Source organism: Triticum urartu, chromosome 4A (genome assembly GCF_056163025.1).
Source record: "Triticum urartu cultivar PI428250 chromosome 4A, HENAU_Tu73, whole genome shotgun sequence".
Taxonomy (NCBI): Eukaryota; Viridiplantae; Streptophyta; class Magnoliopsida; order Poales; family Poaceae; genus Triticum; species Triticum urartu.
Genome location: NC_141876.1, coordinates 546,723,699 through 546,743,459, shown reverse-complemented (window position 1 = coordinate 546,743,459; position 19,761 = coordinate 546,723,699). Strand labels below are relative to the sequence as shown.

At 43.8% G+C, this 19,761-nt stretch overlaps 1 protein-coding gene across 1 annotated transcript; it reads right to left on the bottom strand.

Annotated features, from left to right (window-relative positions):
• Nucleotides 1-14,246: 14,246 nt before the first annotated feature.
• LOC147976528 (monooxygenase 2-like) lies at nucleotides 14,247-16,136 on the bottom strand. The gene is made up of 3 exons (XM_087519804.1): nucleotides 15,681-16,136; nucleotides 15,506-15,574; nucleotides 14,247-15,425 (listed from the first exon to the last, which is right to left on the bottom strand). The coding sequence occupies exons 1-3, from the start codon at nucleotides 16,109-16,111 to the stop codon at nucleotides 14,492-14,494; spliced, it is 1,434 nt and encodes a 477-aa protein (XP_087375930.1). The 5' UTR covers nucleotides 16,112-16,136; the 3' UTR covers nucleotides 14,247-14,491.
• Between the last annotated feature and the right edge of the window lie 3,625 nt (nucleotides 16,137-19,761).

The window sequence follows — 19,761 nt, the reverse complement described above, 5'->3', positions numbered from 1 at the left end:
TTTTGCTCTAGTACTTCACTTATATCTTTTAGAGCACGGTGGTGGATTTGTTTTATAGAAACTATTATTCTCTCATGCTTCACTTATATTATTTTGAGAGTCTTAAACATCATGGTAATTTACTTAAACTAGGGAATTAATCCTAGTATGCTAGGCATTCAAGATTAGTATAAAAAATCTTATGTGTGTGCTGAATACTAAGAGAAGTTTGATACTTGATAATTGTTTTGAGATATGTAGATGGTGATATTAGAGTCATGCTAGTTGAGTAGTTGTGAATTTGAGAAATACTTGTGTTGAAATTTGTGATTCCCGTAGCATGCACGTATGGTGAACCGTTATGTGATGAAGTCGGAGCATGATTTATTTATTGATTGTCTTCCTTATGAGTGGCGTTCGGGGACGAGCGATGGTCTTTTCCTACCAATCTATCCCCCTAGGAGCTTGCGCGTAATACTTTGTTTCGATAACTAATAGATTTTTGCAATAAGTATGTGAGTTCTTTATGACTAATGTTGAGTCCATGGATTATACGCACTCTCACCCTTCCACCATTGCTAGCCTCTCTAATACCGCGCACCTTTCGCCGGTATCATACGCCCACCATATACCTTCCTCAAAACAGCCACCATACCTACTTATCATGGCATTTCCATAGCTATTTCGAGATATATTGCCATGCAACTTTCCACCGTTCCGTTTACTATGACACACTCCATCATTGTCATATTGCTTTGCATGATCGTGTAGTTGACATTGTATTTGTGGAAAAGCCACCGTTCATAATTCTTTCATACATGTCACACATGCATCATTGCACATCCCGGTACACCGCCGGAGGCATTCACATAGAGTCATATTTTGTTCTAAGTATTGAGTTGTAATTGTTGAGTTGTAAGTAAATAAAAGTGTGATGGTCATCATTTTTAGAGCATTGTCCTAAGTGAGGAAAGGATGATGGAGACTATGATTCCCCCACAAGTCGGGATGAGACTCCGGACTAAAAAACAAAAAAAGAGGCCATAAAATAAGAGAAAGGGCCCAAATATAAAAATGAGAGAAAAAGAGAGAAGGGACGATGCTACTATCCTTTTACCACACTTGTGCTTCAAAGTAGCACCATGATCTTCATGATAGAGAGTCTCCTATGATATCACTTTCATATACTAGTGGGAATTTTTCATTATAGAACTTGGCTTGTATATTCCAATGATGGGCTTCCTCAAAATGCCCTAGGTCTTCGTGAGCAAGCGAGTTGGATGCACACCCACTTAGTTCCTTTTGTTGAGTTTTCATATACTTATAGCTCCAGTGCATTCGTTGCTTGGAAATCCCTACTCACTCACATTGATATCTATTAATGGGCATCTCCATAGCCCGTTAATACGCCTAGTTGATGTGAGACTATCTTCTCCCTTTTTGTCTTCTCCACAACCACCATTCTATTCCACATATAGTGCTATGTCCATGGCTCACGCTCATGTATTGCGTGAAGATTGAAAAAGTTTGAGAACACCAAAAGTATGAAACAATTGCTTGGCTTGTCATCGGGGTTGTGCATGATTTAAATACTTTGTGTGGTGAAGATAGAGCATGGCCAGACTATATGATTTTGTAGGGATAACTTTCTTTAATTGGCCATGTTATTTTGAGAAGACATAATCGCTTAGTTAGTATGCTTGAAGTATTATTATTTTTATGTCAATATTAAACTTTTGTCTTGAATCTTTCGGATCAGAATATTCATACCACAATTAAGAGAATTGCAATGAAATTGTGCCAAGTAGCATTTCACATCAAAAATTCTGTTTTTTCAACATTTACCTACTCCAGGACGAGCAGGAATTAAGCTTGGGGATGCTTGATATGTCTCCAACGTATCTATAATTTTTTATTGTTCCATGCCACAGTATATTTTTTGGACATTATTGGGCTTTATTATACACTTTTATATTATTTTTGGGACTAACCTATTAACCGGAGGCCCAGCCCAGAATTGTTGTTTTTTGCCTATTTCAGAGTTTCGCAGAAGAAGAATATCAAACGGAGTCCAAACGGAATGAAACCTTCGGGAACGTGATTTTTTAAACGAACGTGATCTAGAGGACTTGAACCCTACGTCAAGAAAGCCACCAAGAAGGCACGAGGTAGAGGGGCGCGCCTACACCCCCCCCAGGCGCGCCCTCCACACTCGTGGGGCCCATGTTGCTCCACCAATGTACTTCTTCCTCCTATATATACCTACGTGCCACCAAACTACCAGATGCGGAGTCAAAACCCTAATTCGACCGCCGCAACCTTCTGTACCTGTGAGATCCCATCTTGGGGCCTTTTCCGGAGCTCCACCGGAGGGGGCATTGATCACGGAGAGCTTCTACATCAACACCATAGCCTCTCCGATGATGTGTGAGTAGTTTACCTCAGACTTTCGGGTCCATAGTTATTAGCTAGATGGCTTCTTGTCTCTTTTTCGATCTCAATACAATGTTCTCCCCCTCTCTAGTGGAGATCTATTCGATGTAATCTTCTTTTGCGGTGTGTTTGTTGAGACCGATGAATTGTGGGTTTATGATCAAGTTTATCTATGAACAATATTTTAATCCTCTTTGAATTCTTTTATGTATGATTGGTTATCTTTGCAAGTCTCTTCGAATTATCAGTTTGGTTTGGCCTACTAGATTGATCTTTCTTGCAATGGGAGAAGTGCTTAGATTTGGGTTCAATCTTGCGGTGTCCTTTCCCAGTGACAGTAGGGGTAGCAAGGCACATATTGTATTGTTGCCATCGAGGATAACAAGATGGGGTTTATATCATATTGCATGAGTTTATCCCTCTACATCACGTCATCTTGCTTAAAGCGTTACTCTGTTCTTTTGAACTTAATACTCTAGATGCATGCTGGATAGCGGTCGATGTGTGGAGTAATAGTAGTAGATGCAAGCAGGAGTCGGACTACTTGTCTCGGACGTGATGTCTATATACATGATCATACCTAGATATTCTCATAACTATGCTCAATTCTGTCAATTGCTCTACGGTAATGTGTTTACCCACCGTAATACTTATGCTCTTGAGAGAAGCCACTAGTGAAACATATGGCCCCCGGGTCTATTTTCTATCATATTAATATTCCATCAACAAGCTATTTCTTGCACCGTTTTTATTTTGCTTAATTTACTTTGCATCTTTATCATAAGAATACCAAAAATATTATCTTATCATATCTATCAGATCTCACTTTCGTAAGTGCCGTGAAGGGATTGACAACCCCTTTATTGCGTTGGTTGCGAGGATTTTATTTGTTTGTGTAGGTGCGAGGGACTCGTGCGTGGCCTCCTACTGGATTTATACCTTAGTTCTCAAAAACTAAGGGAAATAGTTACGCTACTTTGCTTCATCACCCTTTCCTCTTCAAGGCAAACCAACGCAGTGCTCAAGAGGTAGCAAGAAGGATTCCTCGCGCCGTTCCCGGGGAATCTACGCGAAACTCAACATACCAAGTACCCATCACAAACCCTTAGCTCCCGCATTACATTATTTGCCATTTGCCTCTCGTTTTCCTCTCCCCCACTTCACCCTTGCCGTTTTACTCGCCCACTCTTTTCCGTTCGCCTCTTTTTCACGTGCTTCTTGTTTGCTCGTATGTTGGATCGCTTACTTGTCACGATGGCTCTACCTAGATTTGGTGATCTTCACCTTAAAAGGTTAGAAGAGATCAAAACTCTAGATATTAACGAACCCACTATTTTGGATTTCAAGGATTTTAATTATGATAATTGCTCTTTGATAGATTTTATTTCCTTGTTGCAATCCATACTAAATTCTCCACATGCTTATAGTCAAAATAAAGCTTTTACGAAACATATCGTTGATGCTTTGATGCAATCTTGTGAAGAAAAACTTGAGTTGGAAGTTTCTATCCCTAGAAAACTTTATGATGAGTGGGAACCTACTATTAAAATTAAAATTAAAGATCATGAATGCTATGCTATGTGTGATTTGGGTGCTAGTGTTTCCACGATTCCAAAGACTTTGTGTGATTTGCTAGGTTTCCATGATTTTGATGATTGCTCTTTAAACTTGCACCTTGCGGATCGCACTATTAAGAAACCTATGGGAAGAATTAATGATGTTCTTATTATTTCAAATAGGAATTATGTGCTCGTATATTTTATTGTTCTTGACATAGATTGCAATCCTTCATGTCCTATTATTCTTGGTAGACCTTTCCTTAGAACGATTGGTGCAATTATTGATATGAAGGAAGGGAATATTAGATTCCAATTTCCGTTAAGGAAAGGTATGGAACACTTCCCTAGAAAGAAAATTAAATTACCATATGAATCTATTATGAGAGCCACTTATGGATTGCCTACCAAAGATGGCAATACCTAGATCTATCTTCGCTTTTATGCCTAGCTAGGGGCGTTAAACGATAGCGCTTGTTGGGAGGCAACCCAATTTTATTTTATTCCTTGCTTTTTGCTCCTGTTTAGTAATAAATAATTTATCTAGCCTCTGTTTTGGTTGTGTTTTTTGTGTTTAATTAGTGTTTGTGCCAAGTAGAACCGTTGGGAAGACTTGGGGAAAGTCATTTTGATCTTGCTGTAAAAAACAGAAACTTTAGCGCTCACGAGAATTGCTGCCATTTTTATTTAGAAAGTGATATTTAGTTAATTCTTTTTGCAGATGATTAATAGATAAATTACTCACGTCCAGAAATTTATTTTAGAAATTTTTGGGGTTCCATAAGTTTGCGTTAGCTACTGATTACTACAGACTGTTCTGTTTTTGACAGATTCTGTTTTCGTGTGTTGTTTGCTTATTTTGATGAATCTATGGCTATTAAAATAGTTTAAAAACCATAGAGAAGTTGGAATACAGTAGGTTTAACACCAATATAAATAAGGAATGATTTCATTACAGTACCTTGAAGTGGTGTTTTGTTTTCTTTCGCTAACGGAGCTCACGAGATTTTCTATTTTGAGTTTTGTGTTGTGAAGTTTTCAAGTTTTGGGTAAAAGATTTGATGGATTATGGAACAAGCAGTGGCAAGAGCCTAAGATAAGGGATTTCCATGGCACTCCAATATAATCTAAGGACACCTAAAAGCCAAAGCTTGGGGATGCCCCGAAAGGCATCCCCTCTTTTGTCTAGTTCCATCGGTAACTTTACTTCGAGCTATATTTGTATTCACCACATGATATGTGTTTTTCTTGGAGCGTCTTGTATTATTTGAGTCTTTATTTATTAGTTTGCCACAATAAAATTTTCTGTACACACAATTTGAGAGAAACACACATGATTTGAAAATTATTAGAATACTCTATGTGCTTCATTAATATCTTTTGAGTTATATAGTTTTTGCTCTAGTACTTCACTTATATCTTTTAGAGCATGGTGGTGGATTTGTTTCATAGAAACTATTATTCTCTCATGATTCACTTATATTATTTTGAGAGTCTTAAACAGCATGGTAATTTACTTAACCTGGGAAATTAATCCTAGTATGCTAGGCATTCAAGATTAGTAAAAAAATCTTATGAGTGTGCTGAATACTAAGAGAAGTTTGATACTTGATAATTGTTTTGAGATATGTAGATGGTGATATTAGAGTCATGCTAGTTGAGTATTTGTGAATTTGAGAAATACTTGTGTTGAAGTTTGTCATTCCCGTAGCATGCACGTATGGTGAACCGTTATGTGATGAAGTCGGAGCATGATTTATTTATTGATTGTCTTCCTTATGAGTGGCGGTCGGGGACGAGCGATGGTCTTTTCCTACCAATATATCCCCCTAGGAGCATGCGTGTAATACTTTCTTTTGATAAATAATAGATTTTTGCAATAAGTATGTGAGTTCTTGATGACTAATGTTGAGTCCATGGATTATATGCACTCTCACCCTTCCACCATTGCTAGCCTCTCTAATACCGCGCACCTTTTGCCGGTATCATACACCCACCATATACCTTCCTCAAAACAGCCACCATACCTACCTATCATGGCATTTCCATAGCCATTCCGAGATATATTGCCATGCAACTTTCCACCGTTCCGTTTACTATGACACGCTCCATCATTGTCATATTGCTTTGCAAGATCATGTAGTTGACATTGTATTTGTGGCAAAGCCACCGTTCATAATTCTTTCATACATTTCACTCATGCATCATTGCACATCCCGGTACACCGCCGGAGGCATTCACATAGAGTCATATTTTGTTCTAAGTATTGAGTTGTAATTGTTGAGTTGTAAGTAAATAGAAGTGTGATGATCATCATTTTTAGAGCATTGTCCCAAGTGATTAAAGGATGATGGAGACTATGATTCCCCCACAAGTCGGGATGAGACTCCGACTAAATAAGAAAAAAGAGGCCATAAAAAAGAGAAAAGGCCCAAATAAAAAAATGAGAGAAAAAGAGAGAAGGGACAATGCTACTATCCTTTTACCACACTTGTGCTTCAAAGTAGCACCATGATCTTCATGATAGAGAGTCTCCTATGATATCACTTTCATATACTATTTGGAATTTTTCATTATAGAACTTGGCTTGTATATTCCAATGATGGGCTTCCTCAAAATGCCCTAGGTCTTCGTGAGCAAGCGAGTTGGATGCACACCCACTTAGTTCCTTTTGTTGAGCTTTCATATACTTATAGCTCTAGTGCATCCGTTGCATGGCAATCCCTACTCACTCACATAGATATCCATTAATGGGCATCTCCATAGACCGTTAATACGCCTAGTTGATGTGAGACTGTCTTTTCCCTTTTTGTCTTCTCCACAACCACCATTCTATTCCACATATAGTGCTATGTACATGGCTCACGCTCATGTATTGCGTAAAGATTGAAAAAGTTTGAGAACACCAAACGTATGAAACAATTGCTTGGCTTGTCATCGGGGTTGTGCATGATTTAAATACTTTGTGTGGTGAAGATAGAGCATAGCCAGACTATATGATTTTGTAGGGATAACTTTCTTTGGCCGTGTTATTTTGAGAAGACATAATCGCTTAGTTAGTATGCTTGAAGTATTATTATTTTTATGTTAATATTAAACTTTTTTCTTGAATCTTTCGGATCTAAATATTCATACGACAATTAAGAGAATTACATTGAAATTATGCCAAGTAGCATTCCACATCAAAAATTCTGTTTTTTTTTACATTTACCTACTCGAGGACGAGCAGGAATTAAGCTTGGGGATGCTTGATACGTCTCCAACGTATCTATAATTTTTTATTGTTCCATGCTATATTATATTCTTTTTTGGACATTATTTGGCTTTATTATACACTTTTATATTATTTTTGGGACTAACCTATTAACCGGAGGCCTAGCCCAAAATTGTTGTTTTTTGCCTATTTCAGAGTTTCACAGAAAAAGAATATCAAACGGAGTCCAAACGGAATGAAACCTTCGGGAACGTGATTTTTGAAATGAATGTGATCCAGAGGACTTGAACCCTATGTCAAGAAAGCAACCAAGAAGGCACAAGGTAGAGGGGCGCGCCTACCCCCCCCCCCAGGCGCGCCCTCCATCCTCGTGGGGCCCACGTTGCTCCAACAACGTACTTCTTCCTCCTATATATACCTACGTACCCCCAAACTACCAGATACGGAGCCAAAACCCTAATTCCACCGCCGTAACCTTCTGTACCCGTGAGATCCCATCTTGGGGCCTTTTCCGGAGCTCCGCCGGAGGGGGCATCGATCACGGAGGGCTTCTACATCAACACCATAGCCTCTCCGATGATGTGTGAGTAGTTTACTTCAGACTTTCGGGTCCATAGTTATTAGCTAGATGGATTCTTCTCTCTTTTTGGGTCTCAATACAATGTTCTCCCCCTCTCTTGTAGAGATCTATTCGATGTAATCTTCTTTTGCGGTGTGTTTGTTGAGACCGATGAATTGTGGGTTTATGATCAAGTTTATCTATGAACAATATTTGAATCTTCTCTGAATTCTTTTATGTATGATTGGTTATCTTTGCAAGTCTCTTCGAATTATCAGTTTGGTTTGGCCTACTAGATTGATCTTTCTTGCAATGGGAGACGTGCTTAGATTTGGGTTCAATCTTGCGGTGTCCTTTCCCAGTGACAGTAGGGGCAGCAAGGCACGTACTGTATTGTTGCCATCGAGGATAACAAGATGGGGTTTATATCATATTGCATGAGTTTATCCCTCTATATCATGTCATATTGCTTAAAGCGTTACTCTGTTCTTTTGAACTTAATACTCTAGATGCATGCTGGATAGCGGTCGATGTGTGGAGTAATAGTAGTAGATGCAGGCAGGAGTCGGTCTACTTGTCACGGACGTGATGCCTATATACATGATCATACCTAGATATTCTCATAACTATGCTCAATTCTGTCAATTGCTCGACAGTAATTTGTTTACCCACCGTAATACTTATGCTCTCGAGAGAAGCCACTAGTGAAACATATGGCCCCCGGGTCTATTTTCTATCATATTAATCTTCCATCAACAAGCTATTTCTTGCACCGTTTTTATTTTGCTTTATTTACTTTGCATCTTTATCATAAAAATACCAAAATATTATCTTATCATATCTATCATATCTCATTTTCGTAAGTGACCGTGAAGGGATTGAAAACCCCTTTATTGCGTTGGTTGCGAGGATTTTATTTGTTTGTGTAGGTGCGAGGGACTCGTGCGTGGCCTCCTACTGGATTGATACCTTGGTTCTCAAAAACTGAGGGAAATACTTACGCTACTTTGCTGCATCACCGTTTCCTCTTCAAGGGAATACCAAGGCAGTGCTCAAGAGGTAACAAGAACAAATGAAGAGATTATGGTAGGGTACAAAACTACCTAAAGTTATCCTTTCTGATCGATCTATTCAAGAGTCTGTAGTAAAATAACATGTAGCTATTCGTTCCGTTCAATCTATCATAGAGTTCGTACTAGAATAACACCTTAAGACACAAATGAACCAAAACCCTAATGTCACGTAGATACTCCAATGTCACCTCAAGTATCCGTGGGTATGACTATACGATATGCATCACACAATCTCATATTCATCTATTCAACCAACACAAAGAACTTCAAAGAGTGCCCCAAAGTTTATACTGGAGAGTCAAGACGAAAACGTGTGCCAACCCCTATGCATAAGTTCACGAGGTCACGGAACTCGCAAGTTGATCACCAAAACATACATCAAGTGGATCACGTGATATCCCATTGTAACCACAGATAAGCACATGCAAGACATACATCAAGTGTTCTCAAATCCTTAAAGACTCAATCCGATAACTTCAAAGGGAAAACTCAATTCATCACAAGAGAGTAGAGGGGGAGAAACATCATAAGATCCAACTATAATAGCAAAGCTCGTGATACATCAAGATCGTACCACCTCAAGAACACGAGAGAGAGAGAGAGAGAGAGAGAGATCAAACACATAGCTACTGGTACATACCCACAGCCCCGAGGGATAACTACTCCCTCCTCGTCATGGAGAGCACCGGGATGATGAAGATAGCCACCGGAGAGGGATTCCCCCCTCCGGCAGGGTGCTGGAACGGGTCTATATTGGTTTTCGGTGGCTACGGAGGCTTCTGGCAGCGGAACTCCCGATCTATTCTGTCCTCCGATGTTTTTAGGGTATATGGACATATATAGGCGAAAGAAGTCAGTCAGGGGAGCCACGAGGGGCCCACGAGGGTGGGGGCGCGCCCAGGTGGCAGGCGCACCTCCCTACAACGTGGCCACCTCAAAGCTTCCCTGACGTATACTCCAAGTCTCCTGGATTGCTTGCTTGTGCTACTCACCACATAGATCACAAAAATACAAGACTTGCACCCCTGTAAATATGGCATGTTGTAGTTCAAAACATATGTCGACCTCATGCTCATAGAATGCACACATCAAATGCAACAAAAATGACAAATCACCATGTTCTGCTAAGCACCAGCAATTAACATTTTATAGCACTCTTACAACAATGAAAATGGCATCATAATGGCCAGTAACATGCATGGAAATGTAGCTAACATGAAGATCTCAATGAGACAAACATTTTGACATATCATATGCATGATTTGGAGCACCGAGCACGGAGCTGTGACATGATGAAGATGGCATAAAAATATCACAGAAAAATGACTTAGACGAAAATCACCTCCCAGATCTAGATCTAGGGTTTGCACGCAGATCAAGGATGGTCGGAGTCTCGCCGGAGTTGGTCGCCGAGGTGGAGGGAGATGACCGGCCGGAGCTCGAGGAGGGGTGGCCGGACCCGGATCGATAGCGGGCGATGGACGACGGGAGGCGGGGCGGCGCGCGGCGGCGGCGACGGCGAGCGCTGGTGGCGGCAGGGACTGTTGGTGGCGCCGGCGGAAGAGCTCGGCGGCCTACGCGCGCGCGGGCGGTGGCGCTGGCGCGGCTCGCGGGCGCGGGCGGACGAGAAGCGGCGGCGCTTCGGGCCGAAGGGGGGCCGACCTCGGGCCCGAGCGGGCCGGCGGCGGCGGGTGGAGGCGGCGGGACACATGGCGCGTCACAATTGGTTCGGGCACGACGGCGGATGCGTCCGGCACCGTCCGGACGTGTCCGGCGCGGAGAGAGGAGCGGGGCTAGGGTTTTTACCCGGGATTTAGGAGGGATGCACATATTTATGGTAGATGGAGGTAGGAGTGTCCAAATGAGGTGCGGTTTTCGCCCACACGATCGTGATCCGATGACGGAGAACATGGAGGTGGTCTAGATGGGTTATTGGGCTGTTTTGGAGGGGTGTTGGGTTGCAACACAAAAGAGACTTTTGCGGTTACCCGGTTAACCGTTGGGGCATCAAACGGCCTCCAAATGAAACGAAATTTGACAGGCGGTCTACCGGTTATTCCGAGAACGTTTTTATCCCGCTCACGAAAGAGACAAGAGGGGTGCGTCGGGTGCATGTGGGAGTGTCCGATTGCAAAACGGATAACAGGGAAAAGGTTCGGACGCATGAGACGAACACGAATGCAAATGCGATGCACGTGATGACATGATATGAAATGCATGACATGAACAAAATACAAAACAAAAGACAAAAACCCAACCACGGAGGGAATATCATAACATAAAGACGAAAATGGCAAGAGTCGGAGTTACAAATATGGCAAGTTACACCCGGGGTGTTACAGGCAGCCTCCCCCCACCCTTGCTACAATGCGACTTTTTATTGCGTGTTCGACATTCCGCTACTATTAATGGCTTCGGCTTCCCCCTAGCATGCTTGTTCTTCCACTCTGGTTGCTAGCGTGTGTGGGGCACAATTCAACCTTGGGTGAAAACTTGACCTACCAATCCAATAGTGGTGGCATATGTGGGCATCATTCTTCTTCTTGGAGGCACCGTATTCTGGTTACTAGCATCGCCCACACTTTGAGTTCCTTCTCTTGTGGTGAAATTCGTTGAGTCGGTTGTGACGTTCCAGGCGACGTCAATGGATTTGATCATTTTAGAGTTTTCGACACACCTTTTCCTTTGCAATGAACAACATTTTTTGGATCAGGCTTCTGTGACTGGTCAGGTCTTCACCTTTATGTGGCGAACTTGGATTTGGGACCTCATGATCGAGATATAGTGGCGCACTTCACAAGATGGTGTGAGCCGACGACTTCATCTCTCATGGTTGAATGCGCAATTTGCCATGAAGCTAAAAGAGGCTAGGTGGTGTCTCATTTCAAAAGATCTGGTTGTCGATGCTGATCTTTCTAACCTTTTCTTTTTTACTTTTATTCTTTGTGTTGGTGTTGTGATTGTTGTGGGCATCCATATTGTTTTATCGCAGTGTTTCTCACAGCAATGCTAATCATGTTTAGGGGAAGATGGATGTTGGCTCCCTCGTAAATGCAAAATTCATTATAAAATTTAAACAAATTCTAATCTTTCATGTGCACATGTAGATGTTCACTACATATATGAAATTCTACGAATAAGTACTTTAATTTGTAAGCGACACAAAAAAAGACACATGTGTGGTCAGTTTATCTACATAATTGTAGTTCACGTCTATATGCACATGTAGAAATATTCAAGGCCTTTCTAAACTTTTAAAAAATACTCCGTTACTGAAACCACGACAATAATTTTGGAATGGATGGAGTGTTTTTTTAAAGTTTAAACCAGGCTTCATGGAGCCCCAAATATATTTTGCATTTTTTTGGTTTTAGGGCTTCTTGGATCGGTAGTTTCGAAGCCCAAAAGTTCCACAAAACTAAGTTTGTCCCGCTTAACATTGACTCGACCCTCGCCCTTAAAATTGCCACATTTGGTTGCCCTATCTCCTCCTATCCCCAAATCTATCTTGGCCTACCTCTATCCCACGTCAAGCTTCCCTCCTCGGCCTTCCACCCCATCGTTCAAATTATCCTCAGTTACCTTATTGGGTGGGCTTCTAGGCTTCTCTCTCACGGGGCTCGGCTAACTCAAACAACTTCCACTAGTGACTCTCTTGTCGCTTACTTCATGTTCATCTTATGCCTTCCCAAAAGTACTTTTAAAGAACTTGATGCGATTAGATGTTCCTTTTTCTGGACTACCGAAGAAACTTGTACCGAGGCTAAATATCTTATTGCTTGGGGAAAATGTGAACCTGAAGACTATGGTGGTCTAGGCATGAAAAAATTGCATACCCAAAAACTCATCTACTTATGAAATTTGCTTTCAAACAACTTTAGTCTCTAGACTTACATTGGATACTTTGGTTCCCCAACTGCCACTCCATGTCATTGCCACAAAAATAACAAACCCGTCCTCATGGGTGAACCACCAACTCCCCTTGCTACAAAGAAGTTCCTTCGTTCTCACCAACAATGGCTTATTCACCTTCTTCTGGACTGACAACTGTATACATATGTAGCCTTTGCCTTCCCGCACCTATACTCTCACTCCACCCCCCCCCCTCCCCCTACTGTCCTAGTGTCCCGGGATTGATTATTCTCTAACCTTCGGAATCGCCTAACCACAATTGCATGTGCAGAGATAGATGTTATTTTGCCCTTGTTGTGGGATTTTGTCCACAATGACGCTTCAGATCCGCGCTCCCTCACCTCAACATGGCACCCGCAAGGTTCGGGTGCGGGTAGTGGTCGCCAGAACACATACCGGTCTCAATAGTTTTCGCCTAAAACCTGTACCCGTAACTGCATGTCGGGTTTCGAATTGTTCCCATCCCGTACCTGGTCGGGTGCAGGTAATACCCACGAGTAAAAATACCCATCTCGGTCACCTTATCCAATCCACACTTGACCATTTTTTTTCTCAACATTTCCGCGTATATACACAATATTTCGGCATGTATACTTCAATATTTCAGCACATATATAACATATTTTAGCATTCCAGCACATATATACCACGTTTTTAGCATTTTAGCACATATATATCATGATTTTATGTGTGATGGAATAAAAACAATGTTATTAATTTTCAGAAGTGGATAGCAATAAGCATGAACTAGATGGCACTAAACAATGTCCACTTACATTCATGGATGAGTAGCCTGTAAGTGAACTTTTAGACAAACATTCATATATGTTCTTTCTTCTTTTCCCCAATTACAAGACATGTGTGAATGTAAGTGGACATATGTCTTGTAATCATTTCGTGGTATCAAAACTTTTTAGACAAACATTCACATATGTTCTTTCTTCTTTTTCCCAATTACAAGACATATGTGAATGTAAGTGGACATATGTCTTGTAATCATTTCGTGGTATTAAAGAAGCATGGACGTGTGATCATTTCAAAGTAGGGAACGCAGAAGTATCTTCAATAGAATAAAAAATAAAAATGAAGAAATCATTTCAAAGTAGGGGATGCAGAAGTACCTTCAGTACTTCACTCTATGACCCGAGGCACTACTGGTTTGGCTTCCGCTTGGGTTGCAACCACCTACCTCCATCGATCTCATTTGGGATGTCCCACTACCAGCCGGCCTCGACGAAGACCACACCAAAAAAAATATATCATTAAGTTTATAAGAGAGAAGTTGCAAGATCTTCTATCATGTTTCATGGCTCAATCTGCGTGCTTCTAGCACTATCTCCAGTTTTCGCATCACCAGATTACTCGTTCAATTTTATTTTATTTGAACACACTATGACCTTCTGCGTCTATGTTGTGTTAAAAAAACAGTTTTGTTAAAGCACATCTAGATGTGTCATAAGTATTACACATCTAAGTCATATGTCATTGATGTTACATTGAGATTCGTATGAATATTTTTTTTTCTTTTTCTCTTTATACTTGATTCACTCACTTAGATGTGCAATAACTGCACATCTAGATGTGCCCTAGACACATAGAAAAAATCAAACAACATCTTCCCTCAGGCAGGCCCAAGAGCCACAGGAAACCGGCGCGGGCCAAACTGACCCAACGACGGTTAACCTGGAAGGGGAAAATGGCTCAGACTACACTACACCTCGATGCACCCTCGCCCTGAAAAAGACCACGTCAGGTCACTCGTCCATCAGAGTGTTCCGCAGTCGTAGTCGGCCATTTTCACCAGGCTTCTCGCGAGCGCTCCGGCCAGCACCTTCTCCCGGAGAAAGCTCACGATCGCATTGTCACTCTGCTGCACGAAGCCGACCATGTAGGCGGCTCCGACGAGCTGGACGCTCCGCCACCGCCGCATCCCGGCATACTCGCGCAGGCCCGACTCGATCCTCTCCTCCTCCGTGCCAGCCTCCCCGCCAAGGACGGCGTCGCCGAGGCATCTCGCCAGGATGACGCCGTCCTCCAGCGCCGAGCAGCCGCCCTGGCCCAGGTCCGGCGTCATCGGGTGCAGCGCGTCGCCGGCCACGCACACGTTGCCCTTGCTGATGCTCGCGAACAGGAGCGACAGCGGCGAACGGAACCGCAGCGGCGCGGCGGACGCGTCGCTCATGTCGCTCCGTTCCACCACCTCCAGCGCCCCCGCGGGCACCTTGGAGCTCCTCAGCCTGGCCAGCACGTGCTGCTTCATCTTGGCGGCGCCCTCGACGTCGACGCCCTTGTCCGCACTCGCGTTCTGGGAAGGAGACCAGGTGTAGAACCAGTAGATGCGGGTGTCGTCGCAGGGCACGAAGCCGAAGCGGAAGCCATGGCCGATGTACTGCAGGAACTCGGGCTCGAAACCATGGCCGTCGGGGTAATGTGCGAGGCCTCTCGTGGCCAAGCGCCCCGAGTAGGACGGCTTGGGGAGCCCCAGCCATTTCGCCACCACCGAGTTGACCCCGTCGCAGCCGATCAGCACCTTTGCCCTGAGAGTCGAGCCGTCGGCGAGGTGGAGGATCTTGGCGGCGCCGTCTTGGTCGTCGATGGAGACGATCTTGGACGAGTAGCGAATGGTGCCCGTCGGCAGCTCCTCCTCGAGCGTCCGGAGCAGCAGGTCACGCCTGACGCGGCAGGTCTCATGAGGTCCTCTGCATCCAAAATTATCCATGTAATTGTGTTACTCATCACGTCCTGATAGATGAGAACTTGCTGCCAACTCGGTGCTCACCCATTCTCCTGCAGCGTGAAATCCAGCTCGTGTGCGATCTCTCCGGTGGACGCAGAGAAGACACGCAGCCTACGTACGAACATGGGTCGATCGGATTACACTACAGTTTTAAGCGGAAAACGAGAGCCAACGTGCAAGCCAGCCATTGAAGAAGAAACGGCAGCCAGGCGTTTACCCTTGGATGTGCAGGTGGAGCTTCCTGATCTTGTCGCCGACCCCGAGGGCGTCGAGCGCGCGGAAGGCGTTGGGCCACGTCGTGATGGCGTAGCCGGACGCGCGCAGCGCCGGCGACGACTCCAGCACCACGCTCCTCACCCCTTTCCTGTGCAGCCCGAGAGCCACGGCTAGGCCGGCGGGGCCGGCGCCCACGACGACGATGTGCTCGGCATTGATCTCATCTTGTTCTTCCATGCAAGCTGCCGTGTCGTCCCAGTGTCCAAACGAATTAGGAGCGCGCGGTGCTATTATGCTGGCGGCTAGGCTAGGCGCGAGAGATTCAACAAGGCAAGAACATTGCGTGGCTTTGATTTCGTCTTCCCGGATGAGGAACAGCTTCGGCTTGGCAAGTCTATTGTCGCAAGTTATGATGATTTTCCTGGCGTGCATGGCTGGGTGGGCCGGTACGTATGGCGGTCCTGGACCGCAATTCGTTTGGACCAACCAACAAGAGACCGCAATTCGTATGTGGTGGATTGAAGGGAAAACTCCAAAACCATCCACGACATACGCGGTCTAGGAGACATATATTTATTTATTTTAGTTGGAAAATCTGCGAATATCCAATTCCGAGTCCGGGCTCGTTTGCACCCGGTCAAGAAACAATTCATAGAAAATAAAAATAAAAATCTAAATTTTTTATGGAAGGTAGATAATTTGGTGTGTGAGGTTCGCTGCAAATTTCAAAGCATTTGGACAATTGAGTAGCTCTCAGCAAAAAAGACAAATTAGGTCTGAACAGTACACTTTTTAATAGACCTTAAATTTGTCTTTTTTGCCAAGAGATACTCAGACGTCCAAATGATTTAAAATTTGGAGCGGACATCATGCACCAAATTATCTACCATGCCAAAAATTGGAATTTTTTGATTTTTTTTCTAGTGTTTATTTTAATTTTTTTATTCAGCGTGGGTACAGATGAGTCTGGGAGCCAAAACGCCTCACTCGAAAATCTGTTGCAACTTTATTAAAATGTCAAGGTACACTCATCTCAAAAAATAATGTCAAGGTACACTCCGAGGCCACCACCAAGCTAACACATGCCGTTGGTACCATTTTGGGGCACGCAAGTGCGGGGACACCAAGTCCCTCGCACGCGTTTTTTCTTTGGCTTCTGGTTTTTTTAACTTTCATATCTTTAAAATAAAAGGTTTAGAATAAATTTTGTTTTCATATTCGTGTTTTTGTGATGAGCGCTTAATTTCAAATAAGACCATTTTAAATATGTTTTCACGAAATTTGAAAATAAATGTTAAGTACAAGCTACTAATAAATCATGAGTTTGTGCTTACGGCCAATTTTTGTGACTACAGCCGACAAAAATAATGTCTCAAAATTTTATCGATGAAACTTGGTAAGAGCGAGCTTGAAAATCGCAAGTTTTAGATGAAAAATTGCAATTTTCAATGATTGAAACTTAAAACTTATTGTGCCCCTACTGCGCTCTCATGCGGGATCCAACTACTTTACGAATCGCGAGATGATCGAGCTGTCGGGTAGGGCTTGCCAGGTGCGTGCACCTATGAATTTCTGCGGTGGTGCATGTAACCAGGTCTTACAGAGTTTATTATTGCAACCTTCCCTAGCTAGTTCATGTGCGACTTTATTCGCCGAGGGTTGCACCCACAGAACCCCAAAATCCTTGAAGGACCTAAGAAGTCGCTTCACTTCCTCGACAATTGGCCCATATGATGAAAGATCCGTAGCCTCTTGATTGATCTTACGGACAACAACTTGGGTGTCTCGCTCCGGGATCACTTCGGACACACCAACCTCCCTCGCCAGGTGAAGAGCTCATGGAGACAGAGATTGACAGAGTTATCGTGTACATCTCGGACTAGCCACACGCCCACACACAAAGAAGACTTACCACCGGTTACACTATTCACCTATATTAGTTCCTGTTTGCTAAACATCAGGTACGAGCGGAGCCGGCGATCGTCGGCGGGGGCGAGTTAGAAACTTAATGGGCGGGTTAGGGATGGGGATGCGTGGCGGCGTGCGGTAGCGCCCACCGGCCACGGGGCGCTATGTCGGAGGGTGACTGCACGACGAAGAAGATGAATAGGGAAAATAGGGCGCTAGCTATTTTTTAGGCATTTGGATGCAAAAAAATGATCTCCAACAACTGCCCTATCATATTTTTTTGGCCAAAAAACTTGTGGACCCAAAAAGAGGACTCTAGGTGTTGTAAATATACAGGACATTCGCGGCTGCCGTAAACCAAAATCCCCCTACAGCCCACCCACAACCTCCATAGCACCCCCGCGTGACCCCTCTCCCCTCTGACACCATTGTAGCCTGTAAATCCGGTGAGTATCGCACCCCCGCCGCGCCCACCGCTGGCAGATCTACTAATCCCACCTCGCCAGCGGCCGTTGTACCGCTTATATCGCCGCCACCAACGCATCTCGTCCAGCCACTCCGCCGCGCCTCGTACCTGCCTCACTGTCACCATGCCGCCGAAGCCAAAGACCAAAGCCGGTTTCGAGGGCATGTAGCCGCGGCCCTCCACCCAATACGGCGTGGAGTTCAGCACGCGTGGCCATAGGTACTGGGTGGGCACTTTCCGTAGCATGGACCCCACCGCCCGCGCGTATGACATCGCGGTGTGGCGGCTCGGTCTGCAACCTGAAAAGGCTCAACTTCCCGGAGGACTCGTTGGAGGCAGCATAGCTCGTTGGGCAGAAGGTTCGCAAGGGAGCACCCAGAGTATGTTCAATAAGAGCAGGAGTGGTACTGGAAGAGGGACACAGAGAAGAAGAAGGTGAAGGACAACAACGACGCAGGACCTTCCTCTGCGAAGGTGGTGGTCAACGTCGAGTCGTTTGACAACGACATTGATTGGGACGAACTTGAGCGTGAGGAGGACGAGGATGCCATCGAGTGGGAGAAAAACGAAAACGAGTAGTGTGTACACAGTGCTAGTAGTAGTTTAGAGATACTATGCTTGAACTTTACATGAAGTTGTAAACGAAGTACATGTTAACTCTGCATGGATTTTGTTTGAACTTTGACGAATATGCAATGCAATGTGAGAGTTTTGATATTTTGGTGCCCTATTATAATGCAGCGGTAGGAGACGCAGCATTTTTATGCACAATTTTTTTTTACTTGAAGCCTTTTGACGCTCTATTTTTGGGGCTGTGGACATTCAGTTTCTGGGTGTATATACACCCAGGAATTGAAAAAAATATACAAAAAAAGCCAAAAAAGTTTAGAGGTATTTCTGGAATAAACTTGACTTTCTTTTACACCAGTATGTAATTTTTCATCAACCAAAACTCAGCGTTGACTTCTAGGAAAAAAACATTGCGAAATAGTACAAGACACTGTTCACACTATTTTGACCAATTTTTATGTCTCTTTTGCCCTTGAAGTCAACGCTGGGTGGTTTTGGTTGGGGAAAATTACATTCTGGTGCACAAAAAAAATCAAGTTTATTCTAAGAAAGAATCTGAATGTTTTTAACTTTTTTGTAAAAAAATCAATTCTTAGGTTATAAACACCCAGGAACCAATGGGTATTTTCTTAAACTCCGTTCTCGTTCTCGTTAGATTCAACGTTTTGGTTGGGGTTGTGTGGCAGCAGCGATATTCCTTAGTGGGAATAATGTCTCCCACATTCTATCCCCGTCCCGATGGTGCTTCTAGGATCATACGGAGGATGTGTGAAGGTTTGTCTCCGTCGGATCTTGCGGGATTCGGTTGGTGCTGGCCTTAGGTGGATCTGTTTGGATCCGGTCTTCGTTCGTCTTCACTTGGGTGTTTACAAGTTTGACCCTTCTAGTCTATGACTTTCTTCATCGGCGATGATTGCTATTCTATGCGCTGGTCCTATGTGGCCTCAGCACGACGACTTCCCGACTGTTTACTATAACAAGGTTTGTCCGGCTTCGGTGATGAAGATGCGATGACGGTGGCGCGCCTTCGGCTCGCTCCAGCGTTTGTAGTCGTTGTTAGGGGTCCACGGACATGGTTATAATTTTTCAAAAACACTAACGCCCACACATGTGGGCGTCTGGCAACTCGCCTACACGC

Excerpts from the sequence above, each read along its gene's own strand:
- LOC147976528 (XM_087519804.1), bottom strand. The coding sequence starts at position 16,111 with ATGCACGCCAGGAAAATCATCATAACTTGCGACAATAGACTTGCCAAG. Across the intron at positions 15,575-15,680 it reads CTCCACCTGCACATCCAAGG|GCTGCGTGTCTTCTCTGCGT; the intron begins GTAAACGCCTGG and ends GTTCGTACGTAG. Across the intron at positions 15,426-15,505 it reads TTCACGCTGCAGGAGAATGG|AGGACCTCATGAGACCTGCC; the intron begins GTGAGCACCGAG and ends TTTTGGATGCAG.